This window comes from Lactuca saligna, chromosome 7 (assembly GCF_052625555.1).
Source record: "Lactuca saligna cultivar CGN05327 chromosome 7, ASM5262555v1, whole genome shotgun sequence".
NCBI classification, from domain to species: domain Eukaryota; kingdom Viridiplantae; phylum Streptophyta; class Magnoliopsida; order Asterales; family Asteraceae; genus Lactuca; species Lactuca saligna.
In genome coordinates, this window is record NC_136423.1 from 26,277,661 (window position 1) to 26,300,784 (window position 23,124).

Below are 23,124 nucleotides of genomic sequence, written 5' to 3' on the forward strand. Positions count from 1 at the left end.
TAGTTTATGGAAAACCAACTGATTTTGTTTCAGGAGGATTTATTAATACTGAATGTACTAATGCTTCTACTTCTCATGCAGATCAATCCTTAGATTAGTCAAAGCACGAAGTTGAAGGATTTGTTTCTGATAATAAAATTGTGTATGGACTTGAAAATAAAACTGAGTCTAAACCTGATGTTTTTGTTCCAAATAAAGAATTTATTGCTTCTAATGTTAAAAATGACAATACTTTTTCTGATACTTCTGCATCTACTCATGTTGAATTAAAAAAATTTTAAGTGTTTGATGAGTTATTTGATAATCCTGATGTTTGTGATGCTTCTAATGAAAACACACCAAATCCACAAGTCACACCATCTGTTGCACCCTCACGTATCTCACAACTTATTCCTTGCACATGTTCTTGTGGGAAAAGTTAGGGTGTCAGTAGAGAAAATAAATATGAGAAAAGCAGTATCAGTTTTAATAATAACAAACAAATTTGTTTTAATTGTGGTACTGGTGGTCATATAGCTAGGAATTGTTCAAATAGGATTTTTGTACATTATATGTCACCAAAAGGTAAGAACGAATATAGAGGAAGGTCTTTAACTAGAAAGTCCTCAAGAACTCGTTCTCGGGATGATGATTGGAAGATTGATCGAAGTAGAAAAGGGACAGTTTTTCAAAAGAACAAAAGGGTTTTTCATAACAAAGTCACAAAAAGTTTGCCAAAACCGAACAAGGCTCCGCCGACATCGGTTTCATCAAATAGCAGTTATGGATCTTCAACCACTTCTGGTAGAACATCCAGATGCTCAATGCAAACTGATAAGAAACATGTTTCAAAACCACCTGTGAGTGCTAAGAAACCCAAATATCATTGGACACGGCTTGTGAAGTCTACTCAATGAGTAGGACTGGCAGAATGAAACCCTAATTTTCAGGGTTTTGCACCCTAATTAACACCTTAACCCCCATAAGCTTGCCTCATTTACAACCTCCATTGTCCCAAACCCTAGCCACGAAACCCTAATCTACTTTTGAGAGTTTTGAGCCATTTTTTTGCATGTGATTTTGAGGAATAGGATACTTGAAGAAGGAGCAAGGATGTGTAAGAGAAGCGTAGATCTAGAAGTCGAGCTTCATTTCTGGCTCATCTGAGGTATAAAGCTCCTACCTTGCTTATAGTATGTTTAGATCTAGTTTTGGGAGGTTTCATCCATATTTTCGCCCAAGAGTGTTGGTCTTTGGGACTTAGACATCCCATGGGGGAAAACGTTTCAGATCTAGGGTCTATAGGGGATTTTATGGCATAAAGGTGTCAACTTTAGGCCATGGAAGTCCCATGCAACTTGTAGACCATCCTTTTTGCCTTTTGATCCAAGTAGTCTATGCATGCAAGTAAAGATAGGAAGTTTACGTGACCAAACTATCCCTAGAGTCCAGATCTATGATCCTAAGGCTTATCTTGAAGTTTTAATGGTTTTTGAAGTTGGAACAAAGACATTTTGAGCTAGGGTTAGGGCTTATTTCTTCTAGGATGGGTCTCAATGGTTAAAGTCAGAAACTTTACCCTCCTAGATGTGTTTTCGACTCATATCTAGAATCTGGAACTTAGACTCGAAGATTAATGGCTTAACACATTAAGGAAGCTTATCAGACTGAAGAACTTGACGATTTCACAGAGGAACTCGATGAGTTGAGTCGATTCTTTGGATAGGAGGAACTCGACGAGTTCGTGAAAGAACACGGTGAGTTGGATCGCGATTTTAGGGTTTTATGATTTATGAACTCGACGAGTTGATTCAACCTAGAATGTTGACTTTGACCAGGGCATGGACCCTGACTTTAACTTTGACCAAAGTTGGCCCTTAAGGGGTCATGAGTTTTAAAGGGTAATTAAGGAAATATTTTATGTATAGGAGTTGAGTTGGGTGGATTGTCGGAGCCGAGGATTTCTAGCTAGTTTACAGCATTTGAGGTGAGTTACCTTCTAGTAGAAGTGGGTTGAAGGCACCAATGTCGGCCCACTAGCAGTTGATTATAGTTGAGATGATTGTCTTTGTGATAATTGTCTAGTATATCACTATATGTTATGCTATATGTGCTAATATGCTATGATATTATGTGGTAGTGGTAGGAAGGGTATGATAGACCCGGTTACCGATCGTAAGGACCGAAGGGGTAGGCTAGTACTCAGATATGCTAGGCAGTATGTGACTTATGTGTTTATGTATTAGGATGATATGGGGTAGTGATAGGAGTGAAATACTCCCCATTACCGGTTGAAAGAAACCGAAGGGGTAGGCCAACAACCGGATATACTAGGCGGTTACCGATTGAAAGAGACAGAAGGGGTAGGCCAGCACCCTAATATGCTAGGTAGTTACCGGTTGAAAGAGACCGAAGGGGTAGGCCAACACCCAGATATGCTAGCTAGTATTTTATTGTATAGTATGTGGTATAATGGGGGAACTCACTAAGCTTTATGCTTATGGTTTTCAGTTTTGGTTTCAGGTACTTCCTCTTTGAAGGGAAATGAGCCGACATGATCGCAACGCATCACACTAAATTTTCCGCAATAGAGATCTTTGGGATTTATACTCTGATGTAGTTTTATCATGACATGTTTTGACTATTGATACATGGGTTTTGATATGATTTGATATTATGGATGTTTTCAGACAAATGGTTTTATAATTATTTAATTTAAATTTGAAATTTTTGGTATTAAATTTTGGGATGTTACATGATCATTGTTGAATCATTACATTCTTTGACTTTAGCCAATGAACTGACATTTGACCGACAATCGTGAGCAATCGACACATTTTGCTTCCTTAATTTCACGGATATTTCCAGAATTATCTTCAATATCAGCAAAAGTTTGTTGAGAACCAGGTGTCGACTTCTTAGTCATGTTCAAAATCTTGACTTGTTCAGTTTTGGTTAAGGTCTCATTTACAATTTTTACAAGATCATTAGCATTCAAACATTCATTAATATCTACCATACCATATTCATATGAATCATTTGGAATTTTATCATAATGTGTTATCTAACTTTCACATTCATATGTGGTTTTGTCTACTTGTTCTCTTTTAAAAGCAAGAAAAGGAAGTAGCTTTTGATGTTGTTTATCACAAATCTCAACAGAATGATAAGTTCTAGTTAATGTCGCATACAACCTTTTTTGTAGTGTTAAAATAAATGTTTCGTTGTTTTACAAGCATAATATTGTCCATTCAAATAACATCTCTATCTATCAAAAGATTGGTACTCCTTAAGTCTAGAGATTCTACTAGACCATTCTTTTCTTCTAGTTTATTCTCAGATTTATAGTAGAGGGTTTTGGACTTTTCTACTTCATTACTCATGGAGATAAACATGGCATTAAGATGAGAACACGTATTATCAAAGTCAGATAAAACATCATTAAAAGAAAAAGAAGGAATTTTAAATGAGGCTAAAAGATCACGTACCTTTGCAGTCATTGGTGATTTGATCTTATCCTTTGACACAAAGCATCTCCCTGCAATTCGTTCTTCGTCAATATCCTTCAGTTTCACATACAATGCACCATGAGTGGCATGGCGCATTTCCTCATCATCTGATCCTGAAGACCAGATTTGATATGTGCCCTCTTCTTCATCATCTCCTTTAGCAATCAGTGTAACATTCTTTGTTCGAGAGTGAATCTCCTCAAGCTTGTCAACAAAATAAGCCTTGTCCTTAACTCACTCCTTCTTCTCTTCTTTCTTTCTTAGCATAACATCTTTCACGAAGTGATTATAACCATTACAGTAGTTACAATTATTTCTAGAATCACCCTTCAACTTAAATTCCTTCTTCTTCTCATTCGAACTCTCCACCCCTTTCTTTTCGACCTTTACAACTTGTTTCATAGATTTTCCAGTCGATGATATACCCTTGCCCTCAGAATTATTCTTGAACTTTCCATTGAATGGCTTCTTAAAGAATTTATTGACCTTATTGTTTGAGTAATATACAACTGCTTCATCATCAGAGTTGAATAAGAATCCTTCTTCGCTATCCTTAGCTTCTTCTTCGGATTCAAATTCCTTGCAACAACTTTCGACACCAATGTCAATGGTCCTCCGAAACTCGATTTACTTTCTTCAGCAATATCATTAATCTCGCTTTCATGTGCTTTCAAGATATTGTATAGATTTGCAAGAGAGTAGCCATCAAAGCTTTCTTGTGTTTTGATCATCAAACTGATATTTCTTCATTCCTTTCTTAAACCCATAAGTAAGGGAGATTGAACTCCAGTAATGAATGTGTCACTCCATAACTAGAACACTTGAAGATCAATTCATTCAATCGATCATAGTATAATTCGATTGATTATGTTTCCTTCTGTTTGAATTCTCCCAACTCTAGCAAGCATTGTTTGACCCAACTCTTCTTTGTCTTCTCATTACGTTGATATTTCTCCTTCAGAGTATTCCAAATTTGCTTTGTAGTTTCACATCCTTAAACATAACTGTAAACTACTTGTGGAAGAGCACCACATAATTCACGCATACATTTCTTATCATTTTCTTTCATCATTTTTCCTCTTGTAATCATGTCCTCAGAAGCTATAGACGTACCAACATTTACTAACATCTCCTGATCAAATTGACCACTTTTGATGGATCTCATCAAATATTTATGAATACCCTTCATATAATCCTCCATCATGTCAGCCATTACTCATAATACTCTGGAGTCAACATCGGAATCCTTGTTGATGATCCAAGCAAGTGAAAGAAATTAGTCATCGTGTTCACATTCAAATTCGCCATTTTTGTACATATTTCGAAGAAAGAGATTTTTTATTCGAATAGAAATCTAAGAAAGAAATCAATTGAACTAACACACAGAGTGCATAATCAATTCAATCCAATCAACTGACACCAGGTTCCTTATTCAATTTGCGGAAAATTTTGAATCGAAAAGAGCGATTAAAAAAATGATATATACGAGAAAACTTCAATCGATTGAGTGAATCCTGCTCTGATATCAAATGATGTGAGTTAGAAATTGATCAAGAACACAATATATTCAATAAAAGCACACGAGATCTAAATAAGATCTATTTGGCTCGATTGTAGTCTAAAGAATACAAGAGAGTTTTTAGTATAAGTCAAAACGACGCTCAAGTCGTTACCCTACTCTATGTACTTACCCCATTCATAGGGTACAACAAACTCAAAAAATACAAGCACTAGACATTAAGTATCAAAACTCAACTGCATTGTAAATAGATATAGTGTCGAAACCATAATACTTTTGACACTTTACAGACATTGACTACATTCGACTTCTCATTATATATACATTCGACCCAACAATTAACCTAACTAAAAGGCTAAACAAAAGTCCCAACATAAACCCAAAACCAAATCACTTTATTATGCTAATAAATCTACACTAATAATTTTTAGTTTAATTTTTAACTTAGTAAAAGATAGTTAATTTAAATTGGTTTTGGGTGCTTTTAAATTCGAGAAGCAGTCGGGGAAATACAAACTCTGTTTTTCTGTCATTCATGGAAGTCTATAATGTTATTGTATCACATCGTTTGGATATGTTATATGTTTATTAAAGTCTCTCATCTCTTCTAAGGACTCTTTTGGATAAACAATATTGAGTTCCAATGTCGCCCAATAAACACAAAGATGTAACGTGGGGTTGTTTTATATACATTCATATAATATAATGTTCTGATTTTCAAAATTAAAGAATTTTTACAATGGTTTTGAATTTCCAACTGAATTCTTGTTCATCAACACAGTTATCATGATTGTGTAAAAGAATCGTTTGTATCTGTTTGGATGGTGTTAGAATTCTGAGTTTGACCACTGTTGTAACTATGTTGACCGTGCCTCTCACGCCGAAAGTCTCTCATCGCTTTGAATCTCAGATCTTCGGAGTAACCGCTTGCCTCCGGAATTATCTCCGGCACACAAGTTTTCCCGTCGAGCATACTTACAACCTCTGTCATCGTCGGCCTCATCGACGGAGAACCGTTCGTGCACAAAAGCGCAACTTTCACCATTGTTTCCGCTTCTTCTTTGTTGATTCTCGACTCCAATCTCTCGTCAAAAAGCTCTTCATAGTGTTTACTCGTTTCCAATCGACAAGCCTGCATAATCGATTCAAGAGTAATCAGATCTAGAGACAAATTTCAGTTAACTCAATTCAATTTTGGAAACGTACCCAATCTAGAAGACAAATGCAATCGTTTGTTGGAATGTAATTGTTGTTGTTCTTGCCGCTGACGATTTCTAACGCTAGAACCCCGAAGCTGTAAACATCTGCTTTATCGCTCAAGTAACCCCAGAGTGCATACTCAGGTGCCATGTATCCTCTGCAAATTGATCAAGATCGCTTTAGCACAAAAAAAAACGGATTAAAGAAACAAATTTGTTGACTAATTTTGCAAGTATTTGAAGGATTACATTGTTCCAGCAACTCTCGTGCTAACGTGAGTCTTTTCATCCTCATTTAACCTTGCCAATCCAAAATCTGATATTTTAGGGTTTAGATCTTTATCAAGCAAAATGTTTGTTGCTTTGATGTCTCAATGCACGATTTTGATCCTTGATTCTTCGTGAAGAAAAGCTAAACCTCTAGCAATTCCAATACATATCTTGAACCTCGTTGCCGAATCCAACATCAATCGATTTTTACCCAAATCTACATTAAGAACAAGAAGTTGGAGATACAAAATAAGGAGAATCAAACTGAAACAATAAGAATACTCACCAAACAAAGCGTTTGCGAGGCTGTTGTTTTCTAAGTACTCATAAACAAGCAACAATTGGTCTCCTTCAATGCAACATCCATGGAGTTTAACAAGATTTGGATGTTGTAAGCACGAAATCACACCAATCTCATTCAAGAACTCTCGGTTTCCTTGCCTTGATTGAGCTGAAAGTTGCTTCACTGCAATCACAGTGCCATCACTCAATGTACCCTGAAACCATCATACAAATGCTACAAACTCAAAAGTTACAATCACTAGAATGAGTTTTTTATGATTATGACCTTGTAAACTGCTCCAAAACCTCCTTCCCCGATTTTATTTGAAGGGTTAAAGTTATCCGTAGCTGATTTTAGTTTTTTCAACGAAAACGAAATGATGTTGAACTCTATTCCTTCAAAATCTATTCAAGAAAATGTTTGAGTAAATACAGATAAACTCAAAACTCATCTATGCATAGTTAAAAACCTCAAATTCATAAGCAAAATTTCAAAAAGATTAATCAATACGAAGTAGTATCCATACCTTTTTCATAAGTTCTTCGTCTTTTAAAACATTTTCTCCGCCACAAAATGACCAAGATTAACAATACAAGACATAGAATACCAATCCCGACACCTATATAAACATCCTTTTTTGTCTTTTTTCCACCCATTGAACATGTTTTAAAGTCTACAAAACGTAAAATTCCATTAAGATTCAAAAATCAAATGAGGAAAATTTTGTGATGAATGATATATTTGCATTCTTACATGGGTTAACATCAATCGCTGATACAAGAGGTCCATAGACTCCTCTTCTAAGAAAACGTGTTGTCCCTTTACCTGCCCAATAAAACCGTATCTCTAAAATGTTATCGGTCACACTAGCATTGAACGGTACAATCACCGCCCTTTCAACCCCACCAGCCTCATCTTCAATATTAAAATTCCTTCTAACACGTCGTCCCTAAATAACATACACCTCAGACAACTAAGACAACTCAAACAACTGATAATAGACAACAGAAAGTAAATGAATCACCTGAATATAAATATCAAATATCCGACGACCAAGGCTTCTATATGTGCTATCGTTAGTGAATATGATCTCCGCAAAGTGCAAATTGACCAAATACTCCCCGTTCTCCAAACAATAACCGAAGTAAGTGAGTGTAAGTGGCGATAAACGTGCGGTTGTGTACAATGGTGATAAGCTTGTGTTCCCCTGCAAGGAATCTACATATCGAGTGTTCTGATAAATATTTTCATCCATGAAGTCTCCAGTACTACTAAATCCCCAATTCTTGTCACTTTTATATAACTTTGCTGCACCACCATCCACGTCAGCATCTCCTTTGTAAATAATAGATCTCCCCTTACTTTCTCTAATTGTCACATCATTCCCGCCACAATTAACATGTACTGAACAGGCATCTGCCATAAAACAATATGACAATCAACAGAAAGTTGGGAAAACGAAGCTTTTCTATCAAGTCCAAACATTTTACAAATTTACCCTAGTTTATTTTATTTCCTTCTGTGTCGTTGTTTTTCAAAAAATAATATCATTTTAAAATGATACTTATATGTCGGACACTTGGTATCCTGGTTGCACGGAAGGACATCCTGTCTGTTGAGAAAATCATCATAAGTTCATTTTATAGATTCTAGCTATAAAATGAAAAATATATATGGTAGTAAAAGTAACGAAAACAATCTTACAATGGGTTTCCGGTTGAAGAGCTTCTAAACAAGTTTAAGTATATATTCCTGATATGATATAAGAAGAAATGCATGAACACTTTATTAGAAACAAGAATGATCAGCAAGATGTCACAATGTTACTAATATACAAGTAATTAAATTACAAGAAAAGAGTTTTTACGTGTTTTGTCGGCATGTGGGTTGATTAGGTCCTTGCCATGTGAAATCGTTGTAGGAAAGATCACTGCACCACATTACACATATAAAATTGTTAATTTCTTAAAAAAAAAAAAACAATCATACAAAATTAAACCAATTTTGAACATACACGTTCACAAAATAAACTTACATAGCAGTCCCGTTTACCAATAATGAATACGGTATATCTCCACTTAGCATGTTAGCTGTTAAAAGCCTATCAAAAAACCCACCTCAACATGTTTTTGTTACATCTACTCAATAATTTAGTAGGAGAAAACAGGTTGTACTATATTTGACACGTATTAGACTATGACTGAAAATGATGTAATGATAAAAAAAAAGTTGCAACTTATTGTCACCCTTACAAAGTAATAATTATACTGTATTAATACACTACTAGAAACATGGGTTTTAGCGACGGAAAAATCCGTCGCTATTCCGTCGCTAAATGTTGTTTGCAATGGATCGGTGACGGATTCCCTCCATAGGTAATAAAAATGTGGCTAATTTCTCAGCGAGGGTTTTAGCGACAGATCGGTTTTTCCTTGCTACAAAGGTAGCGACAGAATATCCGTCGCTAAATGTCACTAAATGTCACAATGCATTCCGTCGCTGTTCTGTCGCAATTTTCCATGAACAGTTTTTTTTTTCCGTAGCTAATCCCTTGCAAAATTCATATACTATTTTTTTTCCGTCGCTGATCTATCGCAAACTTTAGACATGATTTTTTTCATCACTAATCCCTTGCAAAATTCATACATTAAATTTTTTTCCTTTCCGTCGCTGATCCGTCGCACACTTTAGACATGGTTTTTTTTTCGTAGCTAATCCCTCGCAAAATTCATGCATTAAAATACTTTTTATTTTCTCACCACGAACTTGTAATATCATTTTTTTTATTATGATTCTAAAAGAAAAAAAATACTATAATCATCAAATTATTATACTAAAGAACATCAAATAATGATACAACCAAGCATTACAATACCAAAACTATCAAAGTTTACCAAAGTGTCATTCAAAAAACATCCAAAAACGAAACTATCCTTATAACATCAAACTCCCAACGGTTTAACTTCAAAATAACATTTTAGCACTAAGAAATCCAAAGTATGCAAAAGAGGTACAAACAGAAAAAAGTTTAACCTTCACAATAACATTTTAGCTGCTCTATTCATTTCATGTCCATCCAATCATCTTCGGTTCTCATTCCTATAAAACATTATTCAAAACAATCAAAAACATCAAATACAAAAGGTTAACAAGTCATTCAAAAACATCAAATACCAATGGTTAACATCATATTACCTCTAATTTTCAATTTCCCATCATATTTTGCAAGGCTGCATACATCTTCTCCATTGCTTCATATTTTGCATCAATTTGTTGTTGTTTGGCATCTATTGCTGCAGCTTTGGCATCCATTTCCTCACGCATTTGTTGATGTTTAGCTTCCATTTCTGCAGCTTTAGCATCCATTTCGTCACGCATCTCGTTTCGTACACGTTCATAGACAACCTAAAGTACAATACCATGATAGGAAACTTTGTAAGTACAATGCCATGATAGGAAAATTTGTAAGTACAATGTCATGATTGGAAACTTTGTAAGTACAATGCCATGATAGGAAACTTTGTAAGTATAATACCATGATAGAAAACTTTGTAAGTACAATGCCATGATAGGAAACTTTGTAAGTACAATGCCATGATAGGAAACTTTGTAAGTACAATGCTATGATAAGAAATTTTTATAAAGTACAAAATTAAACGAACCTCTTGGGATGTTATTGTACTAGATGTTCCTTCCAAAAAGCTCGCTGGATCAGACACATATAAATTTTTATAAAGTACAAAATTTATTACAGTACCTGTTGTGGAAAATCACCATTTTTCAAACGGGAATTGATCAATAACTCAACCAGAAAAGCAAAAAAAAAAAATACAATGTGAAATCGTTTAAAAAGTGAAAAAGACAAACTAAACTAACATTCATAAGTTCTTTCTTAGATTATAAATAAAAAAAAAAATATGTACATTATAAATAAAAAAAATATGTAAAAACATAATTCTGAAAATTTAAATGACCAATTTACCCTTTCGTTTAAGCAAACATGGAACACCTAAACCTAATCGGAACCCCTAATAATCCAAAAATCAAAACCAAATCAAGAAACCCTAATCAATACAAAGATTAATCGAAACGAGCAGTTGTCAAAAGACAAAATCATTAAATGATAAGAGAATTAAAAAATATGACGGTTTTACCCTTACATCCCAAAACAAAATTTTCACAATATTCATCAATTGTAACAATAAAGAAGTTGGGAGAAATAAAAAAGAAGGGAAAAAACATAAAGATTTAAAGTCTTAATACATTAAGCCAGGTATTTTTGGCTTAACCATCAAGTCATTGTATACCAATTAAGACAAAAAGAAACAGCACCTTATTTTCTTTACTTTCTCTATTAAGTGTTCTTTCTGCATTAAGTAAAAAAAGAAACACCCATATATAGCTCATTCCATTAATCCAATTAAGTAAAAAAAAAAAAAGGGCACCTAAATGTGTTGTTGAAACATAAATCATGGTCTGATTGAAGAAGTTATAACAATACCTTCACAAATTTTGCCTCCAGCAAGATGAACAATGCCAATAACAACAAATGCAAATCCAGTCAAGTTTGATTTTGTTGTATCTTCAACATGCTTTTTGTAGACTCCAGGATCTAGTTTACTTGTTATAATGTATGATTTTAAGTCAACAGAACCTGAAAAGTGATGACAAAATTTACGAAAATGCCATTATCAATAAACCACAAGTTTAATCAATTTAAGTTGCTTACTCTGTGAAGATCAGGCCTGATTATTTGATGAAGTACCTGCTCACTTTTGTGGTTCTATTTACCTTTCTACCATGTGGTGCTAATTACCTTTCTACCCTTTTTTCTTAAAAGTACCTGCTCACTTTTGCTTTCTGTCTTAAGAAAAACAAAAACAAAAAAATGTTGTGTTGTGCCAAATATCAAGTAGATTGGACTTTGGACAAGTTTGTAACAGCAAAAACAAAAAAATGTTGCAGAACCACTTTAATGGCTGCATCAAAAACAGCGTTCACATTCTGTATAAAAATTAAAAATTAAAAACCATAGTCAAGTTTTAATAAGATAAAAATGACTTTTCTTTTGTACTTAATACACAAAGTCATAAAAATAAGGCCGATTATTAATGTTTTTTGTTTAAAAAAAAAAGTGTTATTTTTACTTATATGTAAGTCAACTTGTTTGCTAATAAAAAGTCTAATTTACCCTTCAGGGGCGTGTTATTCCTTGTGATTTCATTGGTATTGTCAAGAGTCAACAACCTGTCTACCTTAGAGGTACCAATCCTTTTCCTCTGTAGTTTTAAGTTATAACTTCACTTTTTTTTTATTTATATTTTTATATATAATGTGAAATTTTGGTATTCAGATGAAGTGGTAAATAACCATGATGAACTCATGTCAAACTTTTTTGCACAACCTGATGCTCTTGCTTATGGAAAGGTAATCAATCTACTTTCTACTTTTCACCTTTTAAATAATATAAGTTTTTCTAATCATTTTTAATATATTAATTATTCACAACTAACATTATCTTTCCAGACCCCTGAACAATTGCGAAGTGAGAATGTTGCATCTCATCTTGTTCCTCACAAGGTCACTTCCTACTTCATATTAAAATTTGTTTTTTTTTAAATTAAAAAAAAAATACTAATTTCATTTTTTTGTTGACAGACATTTACTGGGAATAGGCCCTCCCTTAGCCTTCTGCTTCCATCATTGGATGCTTATAGAATTGGACAGGTTTAGTATTTTTATTGTTGCTAATCTTCATTTATTTTGCTGACATCATCTTACAAAATATATATATATTTTAGTTGCTAGCTATGTATGAGCACAGAATTGCTGTGGAAGGTTTCATTTGGGGTATCAATTCATTTGGGGTTTATTAATATGTATACAGTTCTAGACCACAAAAAGAAAACTAAGTCAGTCATTAGGTGTCCAGATTAAGTACCCATTAAGTAAGAAAACGAACAGCTCCTTTGTTATAATGAAGGATAAGTCACCTATTTCTTCTCAAATTCACGTTGCCACCTCCTAAATATGAAAGAGAATTAGGGAAAACCTAAAAACGTAAGGATTCCTGAATCCTTAAATTCTCATGAACTGGAAGACAAACTATGATGAATCAATCCCTAACTCAAGTTCTAATTCTAAGTGTTTATTGTTATATAGATGCAATCGATGGTAGACCTGAAACTACCTTGCAGATAATGAAGAAGGCATTCCATATGGCTACGAAACACAATAACCAGAAAGTTTCAAGGTAAATTAAACCCTAACAAAGTATATTGTGAAATTGAACTAAAACTAACCTAAGAGGGATGAGATTTACCTGAATCGGAGGTTAACGAAGAATACTTTCAGATTTAAAGATATGGAGCTTGCCGGAATCGGGTGAGTGGCGTCGTCATCTGTTCGAACAGAGATGGTGATGAGATAAAGCAGAAGCTAATTACACTTAGTAAAGAGTGATAAAGCTGGAGGGAAGGAAAGTTTCACTGGCTTCGTGAAGATGGAACTGGGTGCCAATTTCAGCGAGAGAAAAAAGAAAACGTGCGCACCCCAAATAAATTTTCTGTCGTCGTTCTCTCGCTGCACGCGTACATATGCCACAATTTTGTTATCCCTCGCTGAACCCTAGCTAAGGGCCTTCATTTTTCGAGTGATTAGCGAGGAATAGTGATGCATCGTTAAATAGTTGCCAGATCCGTAGCTGATCCCTCGGTAAATCCTCGCTAATATTTCATATATTACATAAATAAAATAATTATTAAAAACATGGTAGATCTGTCGTATTTCCGTAGCTATAAGTCTAAATTTTTGCTAGAGAATAAATCTGTAGCAAAATCCGTAGCTGAAACTCAAGTTTCTAGTAGTGATAGTAAAAGAATCACAATAAAATCTGAAAACCAATTCTCATTGTCACACTTACATTAAACTTATGTTTGTCCTGAGGAAGTTGCTAGATATCCTCCCTACTAAATTGTTAAAACTTGTATCCCTATCAAATTCATGAAAGAAAAGGCGTCACTAAGAATATATATATATATATATATATATATATATATATATATATATATATATATATATATATATATATATATATATATATATATATATATATATATATATATAGAGAGAGAGAGAGAGAGAGAGAGAGGGGATGGTTCAATTGAGAAAAAAATCATTCTCAACCACACATTTATTTTGCCGCAAAATACTTGGGCGTACCGGCAGAAATGAGTAAGGGATACATATAAGTTTTTCAATCAAACATGTTTCTTAAACTATGCTAATCATTACTTTAATATACACAAAAACATTTTTTTTTTTTTTTGATTTTTAGAAAGCTATTTTTATCAAAAAATGATTTTAAATATATTAAAATTCATAACTTTTTATTCTCTATAAATAGACATCGATATAGATTTAAGATATAACAAATTTTAGAGTTTCAAGTCTCTTTTCATAAGTGAATAAAAATGCATCTATTTTCTATTATAGTACATTCGTTATTAACTTATGAATAAAATGTATGTTTAACTTTTCTAAAGTTTAAGTATCGTTTAGTAATGAATATAACACATAATAAAGTTTTATTACCTAAAATATATTTTTTATATCAACTTTCGTCACATTTATATTTATATATGAATAAAACATGTATTAGTTGTTGTTATATGTTATATTCATATATTAATAAAACATTTATCATATTTTTGTTACAGTTAATTTGTTATTCATATATAAATAAGTAGTATGTTAATAAAGATGAAGTATTTTGAAATTTGAATTTCATCTTTTATTAACATACTACTTATTCATATATGAATAATAAATAAACTGTGACAAAATTATGATAAATGTGTTTTTCGTATATGAATATAACTTGTGATGAAAGATAATATCTGTTTTATTCTTATGTGAATGTAACATGGTAACATGTGACGAAAATTGATGTAAAGTATAAAAATTTTATTATATGTTGTATTCATATAAGAATGATACTTAAACTGTAAAAAACTTAATCATATTTTTATTTATCAGTGAATAACGAATGCATAATCTGATGCATTTTTATTCACTTATAAATAACGATAGTTGAAACCATAAAAAAATTGTCTTATCTTAAAATTATATCAATATTAATGTCTATTTATAAAAAATAAAAAAAATTATGAATTTTGATATATTTAAAATAATTTTTCGATATGTAAACTATAAAAATTTTATTATATGTTTTATTCATATAAGAATGATACTTAAACTGTAAAAAAAAATTAATCATATTTCTTATTTATAATTTAATAACGAATGTACAATCTGATGTATTTTTATTCACTTATTAATAATGATAGCTGAAACCATAAAAAAAAATAAAAAATTTATTTTATCTTCAAATTATATCAATATTGGTGTCTATTTATAGAGAATAAAAAATTATGAATTTTAATATATTTAAAATCATTTTTAGATAAAAATAACTCATTAAAAATTAAAAAAACAAAAAAAAAAACTATGTTTTTCTATATAATAAGGTAATTATTAGCATAATTTAAGGAAACATTTTTCGTTGGAAAACACACCTATATTTATTTTCTATTTCTATGTTGGTACGATAGAGGCTTTTGCAGCAAAAATAAATAAATGGTTGAGAATCATTCCTCTATTCTTAACCTTTTTAATTTTCTCAATTGAATTTTATATATATATATATATATATATATATATATATATATATATATATATATATATATATATATATATATATATATATATATATATATATATCATCAAGAATCAAAAGAACCAAAACCCATTTTGAATATACTTACAACAATTCGAGTTCTCTCACTTGCCAAATATAATCTGGTAATTCTCCAGAAATATTGCAATTTCTCAAGATCCTACATTTATACGAAATGTCAGTTTATGTATTTGTTATCATAAAGATCGATGCCAGAATTATCAACATACAATCTTATTAATCCCACGGCATTGGTAAGTGGAGGAAACTGCTGAGATGGTCCGGTTATGTCACTAATTCTCCTAATGACATGGGAACCATGAGCTTATAATTTTCTTGATATAAATATATAAAATCTCACGAAGAACAAGTGGGTCTCGTAAGTCAACTCACAGATCAGTTAGGCTCTCAAGAAGAGATATGTTTGAAGGAATAGGTCCCGTGAGTGCACTCGCCACAATTTCTCTTCAAAAGCAGCCAAATATTAGAATTTTTATGTGTTTGAAGGTATAAAACCACAAATGCAAGAAATAGCAATGTATTTTCCTTGATTTGTTTATTACAAATATATCATATATAAATGAAAGTACATTGTTATTTGTTGCGTTTAGCACGAATAGAAAAGATAGAACCTCTTACAATCTATAAAGTAGTCTCCAATTCTGTATAAAATCAGGTATCGATCCGCTGAAGTTGTTTTCGTTTATCCTACTGCATTACAATGAAAAACAAATATCTTCAATTTTAGCCTTCAAATAATTGGAAGTTCAAAGAAAAGTCAAAGATCTTACAAATTTGTTAGATTTACTAGTTGACCAAGCGTAATCGGCAGCCTCCCGGTCAACTGATTTGAGGACAAGATCCTGAAATTTAATATTTTTTTTTAGTAAAATCATAAAATAAACATTTTATTGAACAATAATTAGGTTCAGAGAAATGAAAAGACATAATCATTCTTACAAAGATTGCAAATTGGTTAATCTCCCTAAATCTGGTGGAATGGTTCCCGAAAATCTGTTTGCTTCAAGGTTCCTAATCAAGAATTTGAAGTGGATTAGTATATATATATATATATATATATATATATATATATATATATATATATATATATATATATATATATAAACAAAAAGAACTTGAGCCTTATGGTAAAATGTCCAAATTGCCCTCAAAATAAGATGAACATACAGTCTTTTGAGACTGGTTATGTTTCCAAGTTCTGGTGGGATTTCTCCGGTTAAGCGGTTGCCAAGAAGCGAACTGAATATGGAGAAGAACAGGCTTAAGATCAGAAACTTTGTAGTTCTCATAACAAAAGATTATGGAATTAAAGGGTAAACCAGAGATTTCACATTTCTTGTAACTGTGTTAAACCCCATTCAGGTGGAATCGTGCCTTGTAAGTAATTGTACGCAACATCACTGCAAATAAAACGGAATATTCTTCTATTTTGTTAATCTGGACATCTTTGGTACTAAAAAAGGTTGTTGAGATTAAAGGGTAAAACAGAGATTTTACATTTCATCTAACTGTGTAAAAGACGACTTACAAGGACCGGAGGAAAGGAAGGTTTGCTAGTAAAGGTGAAAGTACGCCATCAAGACTATAAAACCTGTGCGTGCTGCATACACGAAAAAGTTATTTAGTTTCTACTAAAATCATATCCAAAACCGATATGTTTAATAAAAACTGAAAATCAAAGAAAGAAAGAACTTTATACATCGTTACGACATGACAATCTGTATCGTTTTCAGTGTTGCAATTGCATCCGATGCTAGCATTAGCGTCTTGAGATAGCTTTGGGACTTCGGAAACGGTGTCGAGATTGCAATTGTCGCCATTAAACCTCCAACTTGTTGCATTCATGGCAGCAAGAATGCTTACAACAGCTTCCACTGAATCGAATTGAAAGAAGAAGAAAAAAAAATCACATATTTTTTAAACCAGTGCGTACAAGAAAAAGATTGCGGATGATCATTTCGTCAAAACTCAGAAGTCAAACCAAAATTAGGCTACCTTCTTGTTGCGGCACAGTGGATTCAGCATATTGTAGGAAGGGGACGAAGGTGAAAGTTAGAAAGAGTATGAATGAAACTTTACTTGCCGCCATTGTTGCAGAGGTCAGGAGTAGGTGGGGCGGGAGGAGAAGATAGAGATGAATGTGGGTACGGGTTTGAAATCATTTGAGATCGATCTGCTGCACTTCTTGAAGATTGGTAGACAAGATAAGTCAAATGTGTTGGATGATAATCCTGACTTAGTCAAGTTTTGACCGAGTTTGCTGGAAAAAATGGGTAAAACCATGTTAGCATTAGTCTAGGATATAGTAGTAGAGTATTCTTCCGTTTTTCTCCAAGTCGTTTTTGCAGTATTTAAATACAAGTAGAAGTCTTTTCTTCTTGATGTGAAAGTTCCAATTTCAGTAAGAAATAAAGCTCAGAAAATTGCCCCAAATTCATCCCCCGTTCTTGTTGTTTACCCCTGTATCTTGAGTTTCTAATTGTTTCTGTGCAGATGCCGACCTGTTTCTAACAAAATGTGCAAATCCTTTTTTAATTCTTGTAAGCCGTCCACATAGAAACTACTGAATGATGATAGAGATTCATCATTCAGATGGGTGTTTCTTGACTCATTCAGAAAAAAACATGTTGAATATAACCGCATTACTTATAACTAGTGTTATGTCCATCCGGTAGACATGTTGACAAATATATAAACAATATATCGATGTATCTTATCTTTATAGCATATTACTTTCATTCGTTCCTATATTAACAATGTACATGACAAATCTACCCAATTATATCATTAAAGTGTAATATGTAGAAAAATATTTACCAAATAAATGTAGCTTTTAACTTATCCATTGCTACGTTTTTGCTATTTATCCTTGGATGCAAAATCAGTTGTTGTTATCATCTTATTGTCTTTGTTTTCAAATTATCGTTAGACGTCTTCCCCAAGTATCGGCAATTTATGTACGGTCTGTTGTTTATTCGTTCTTGTCTTGTGTTTATGTTGGTATAGGTTTTCGAACCTGTAAAATATTTGTTTGGTATCAAAGAACATGGATTTGATTATGGGTTCTTGTTAATATATATATATATATATATATATATATATATATATATATATATATATATATATATATATATATATATATATATATATATATATATATATATATATATATATATATATATATAGAGAGAGAGAGAGAGAGAGAGAGAGTTAGGTTCAAATGTTTCTAGCAACTATTGTGTTCCTAAATGCATCAATCACAATTTAGCAAATAATTAAATAATTAATTAAATCAAAAGGGTATTTCTGGGTTTTTGACACATTCAGTTAATGTGATCATTTAATTAAATCCCTTCAATTAAGGAAACAAAATAATTAAGTTTGGCCTAATATCTCTTTTATCTGACATCTTATTAAAAAGAATCTGCTATTCTTCAGTCGCAATACCCTATATACCATCGATCCCCTTTGTCGAACCATTCACCGTGTTCATCACAATCGTCGACAACATCAACACGCCAATTACCACTCCATGAAACAAATCAGACCTGCTAATAATAAAATACGTGGAAGAAAGGGCATTTGTTTCTTACTCTCAAAAGTTTATGAAATGGAGAGTGACAACAAGAGTGGTGGTGCCGTCGCCGCTGCCGGTGGTCGGTTGCTAGTGAATGAATCTTCTTATGATGTACAGAACGACAAGAAGCGATTTCAGATAGAATTAAAACCTGATGAAACAATGATTGTTTCATGAGTTAAGTTGCTTAAATAAACCGGCATTCCCGTTGATCAGTCTCCTCCTCCATCACCTGAGCCTCCAGTAAGAATTCTCCTTGTTGGTTTTATGTATATAATATTCTGATGATTCTATTGTTGAATTTTTGTTATTTCTCTATTATTAGGGTTAAATGATTGTTAGATTTTTGCAAATTTTGCAAATTTTGTTTGATTTAGACACAATTCGGCATGCTCTTTGTACAAAGGAAGCCTCAATGTAATAGAATTTAGTAGGGGAGCCCAAAATTTCTGGAGGCAAATTTTACAAATTGATTACAACTGTATTTAAGGGTGGAAAATTGTTTAACTTGTATATTAGTATGCATTAAAATATGATACATGATGATGCAGGAGATGTCTTTAAGAACTTGTTTCCTGAAATGAACAAGATTTCAAGCGCATTGTATTCAATCACAACTCTTGAATTATGTATTCAATCACAGCTCTTGAATTCTATAATATATTCTATTAGAAATTATTTATATAAATGTATTATGTTAGAATGTTTGAGAATAATTGTTAAGAACAAGTATATTTGTTTAACTGGTAATTAATTTGTGATGCTTTATGGTTGACTTTATAGTCTCTACTACATTCTGTCAGAATGTATAGTTTTTATTTTCTACTATATTAAATCAAACTTTATAGTCTTTAATATATTCTGTTAGAATTTATAGTTTTTATTCTCTTAGAATGTATTGAATTTTTTTAATTTTTGAAACTTGATTATGTTTTTTTTGTGGATTTAGGTTTTGATGAGGCTAACATTGATGTGGAGAAGGAAGAAAACATAGAGCACGAGAGTGTATTATACCAGAATGTGTTATGCTACAATGTATAAAATGTTGCTTAAAAATAATTTTCTATCAGAATAGATTAGTGTTTTTGTTAGATTTGATGGTTTTTTATTCTTTTTTCTTTCAGAATGTTATTATTATTCAATGAATCACAATCATACAATGTAATTATTTGGTATATTATTAGTTCAAGAATTGATTTTGTGTAATCTTTTCAAAATGTATTTAATAGTTTATGGTTGGCATTTTATCATTCTGACAGAATAAAATCGAAAAATATACTTATCCGTTTATGGTTAACATTCTATCATTCTTTCAGAATAAATTCAGATTTATTAATTCTTTGTAAGCCGTCCACGTGAAAACTTTTTTAATTCTTGTAAGTCGTCGACATGAAAACTACTGAATGATGAATGAGATTCATTGTTTAGATACGTGTTTCTTGACTCATTGAGAAAAAAACATGTTGACTATAACTCGTTTTAGTTATAATATGTTATGGTTAATGAAAGAGTTGCAAGGGGTTGATTGTTAAATGTTTAACTTTATTACAACCCGTGGAATGAAAAATGGTAATGAAAAATAAAAGATTTATAAAATTTTAATAAATTAATAAGATATAAGTTTTGCTTAGACTTTTATATATATTTGAATACCTCATATACGTTATGTATGTATGAGTAGACATTTAATAAAATTATGATTTTATAGAATAAATATAAATTTGAATAGAGTAAAAAAAGACAAGAAATCATGCAAATAGCATTGATATACAAAAAAATTAATTTTTTTAAACAAACAAACTATATCAAAACTTCAAAAGAAATGGTAATTTTAAGTATAACATATCTTAGGTTTGACATTGCAAGGAAAAAATTTATAGATACCTTTACAATAATCGACTCAGAGAAAAAAAAATGAAAACAAACTATAAATTCCAATAAAATGACACTTTTGAGATACAAAGTTACAATAACCACAATGAAAAAGAAAATCTAATCCCTTATTCACTACAACATTAACATACCCTGTATATAATATAGAACACAAAAACATTCAAAGGGATAACATGTGTGATAATATCATAACCTATCACCAAGATTCTTGTAAAGTTTTTTTGTGAGCTATTCAAGGTAGGTGGAACCTTCAAAGGTTGTTTGAGAATCATTTTACTCTAAATGTGAACAACTTCAGGCTATCTCAAAAATCTATATATCAAATTGTTTCAGCCTTTCGACAAGCAAAGTGTTCATTGCCTTCCCTTCTCTCTTCAATAAAAGAATATTGTTATTAGGATTTTTTTTATCATGGATAGCTACTAGTTATTGAATAATAATGTAATTACAATTTTAATTGAAATAGAAATATGATTACTCAAATTCATAGCAAATGTTTAGTAAGTTGCTAATATGGATAAAAATGAAATTAGCTTTGCCATTATTATCATTAAAAATGAAATTCTTACTCTTACTACTGTGGTAAATATTACAAGTGATTTGTTAGGAATTTTATAGTAGTAGATATTGAGGGGTTTAATCTAGTGTAACACCAAACGAGATGTAAAACCAAAAATTTCCGCAAATTAAAAAGCGTGACTTGCAAATTTCTGCGATTTAAGGAAAATACTCACTGCCATCAAGGTTTTTGTTACCTCTATTTGTAACTTATAAAAGAATATTGAATTTTAGCCTTTTGACTCAGTATCTCGGCGGACATCCTGATAATAAAAAAAATTGAACCTTCAAAAACTGTGTTGTCCTATCTGCATAATATTATCATAAAATAAATAAATTTTATTATGTAACTGCAACCCCCTTGGATGAACATGACTATTTGTCTTGCAATGAATACAAAAAAGTTCAAGAACTACATAAAGCTCCCATGAAAGTCTAAGTATAGCAATCAAGGGAACATAATTAATGTCATCCATCTTGATATTCGTCATTCCATTCTCCAAATCAAATTACATAAGAAGTTCAAACAATTTAGTACAATAATTCTAAGTATAGTACACCTCTTTTATATATATATATATATATATATATATATATATATATATATATATATATATATATATATATATATATATTCCTTGTTATCTAATAGAATCTATGCAAATAGAAGAAGAATAAAAACATGGTATGTAAACAAACACCATTGAAATCAAGTGCCCTCAAGCATTATATCAAACACTTGTTGTGCTTCATTGAAACATCCTAAAAATACAACAAAAAATTCATTTTAAATCATTAATTATCCATTATTATCATTAAACATATAAAAATAACAAACCGTGTATCTCAATAATATCATAACATCTTTTAAATATATCAGAGTATAAACATCACAGACTAAACAAATGGTAGTGCAAAGATCTTCCCTTTACTACCGAAAGTACCTGAAACAAAACTGAAAACTGTAAGTACGAAGCTTAGTGAGTCTCCCTAAACTAGGGATGAGATTTAGAACTTGAAAACCGGACCTGAACCGGAACCGTTAGAACCGGAATATATAAAACTGGTTCCGATTCCGGTTCCGGATTTAAAATTTGGCTTTATCTGGGTTCCGAGTAATCCGGGTTTGGGTCCATCGGGTCCGGGTAAACCAAGTCTAAAAACCGGAACCGGTGTTTGGAACCAAAATCACTTTTAAAGTCGGAACCAGTTTTTGTGAAACATTTAAAAGATGCATATCTCATTCGTTTCAACTTCGATTAACATGCGGTTTTTTCGAATATGTAGTTTAGAGTTTGTACATGAGTTTAGACTATAAATTTTCCATTTTTAGTTTTATATTCATTGACTTATAGTCCCCCAAAGTCGAGATATCAAAGCTGCAAGTTTTTAGTTTTTTAGTTTTTTGTATTCGGTGAAAGTTTTAAAACATTCATATCTAATTCGTTTGAAGTCGAATTGACATGTGGTTTTTTCCAACTTATAGTTTACAGTTTGTACATGAGTTTAGACTATAATTTTATCATTTTTGGTTTAATATTTAATGATTTACAGTCCTCCGAAGTCGGGATATCAAAAC

General features: G+C 31.8%; 3 protein-coding genes and 1 pseudogene across 4 annotated transcripts; 1 reads left to right on the plus strand and 3 right to left on the minus strand.

Moving 5' to 3' along the window:
• Positions 1–5,728: 5,728 nt before the first annotated feature.
• LOC145003916 (putative LRR receptor-like serine/threonine-protein kinase RFK1) lies at positions 5,729–6,976 on the minus strand (annotated as a pseudogene). The gene is made up of 4 exons (XR_013662194.1): positions 6,763–6,976; positions 6,456–6,693; positions 6,214–6,364; positions 5,729–6,139 (listed from the first exon to the last, which is right to left on the minus strand). The product of XR_013662194.1 is annotated as a putative LRR receptor-like serine/threonine-protein kinase RFK1 (transcript).
• A 234-nt stretch (positions 6,977–7,210) lies between these two features.
• LOC145006758 (putative LRR receptor-like serine/threonine-protein kinase RFK1) lies at positions 7,211–8,182 on the minus strand. The gene is made up of 4 exons (XM_078965813.1): positions 7,784–8,182; positions 7,513–7,708; positions 7,338–7,432; positions 7,211–7,228 (listed from the first exon to the last, which is right to left on the minus strand). The coding sequence occupies exons 1-4, from the start codon at positions 8,180–8,182 to the stop codon at positions 7,211–7,213; spliced, it is 708 nt and encodes a 235-aa protein (XP_078821939.1).
• Positions 8,183–9,610: 1,428 nt separating this feature from the next.
• LOC145003915 (putative LRR receptor-like serine/threonine-protein kinase At1g07650) lies at positions 9,611–17,811 on the minus strand. The gene is made up of 19 exons (XM_078962820.1): positions 17,513–17,811; positions 17,217–17,391; positions 17,046–17,117; positions 16,849–16,917; positions 16,685–16,756; positions 16,457–16,528; positions 16,288–16,359; positions 16,136–16,207; positions 15,890–15,961; positions 15,727–15,798; positions 15,585–15,656; positions 13,682–13,750; positions 13,311–13,484; positions 13,082–13,160; positions 11,489–11,623; positions 11,261–11,413; positions 10,422–10,516; positions 9,955–10,164; positions 9,611–9,858 (listed from the first exon to the last, which is right to left on the minus strand). Exons 1-13 carry the CDS (start codon positions 17,604–17,606, stop codon positions 13,391–13,393), a joined length of 1,077 nt encoding a protein of 358 aa, XP_078818946.1. The 5' UTR covers positions 17,607–17,811; the 3' UTR covers positions 9,611–9,858; positions 9,955–10,164; positions 10,422–10,516; positions 11,261–11,413; positions 11,489–11,623; positions 13,082–13,160; positions 13,311–13,390.
• Positions 10,296–12,635, plus strand: LOC145006759 (glucose-6-phosphate isomerase, cytosolic 2B-like). The gene is made up of 6 exons (XM_078965815.1): positions 10,296–10,310; positions 11,958–12,021; positions 12,113–12,186; positions 12,286–12,339; positions 12,418–12,486; positions 12,561–12,635. Exons 1-6 carry the CDS (start codon positions 10,296–10,298, stop codon positions 12,633–12,635), a joined length of 351 nt encoding a protein of 116 aa, XP_078821941.1.
• Positions 17,812–23,124: the final 5,313 nt, after the last annotated feature.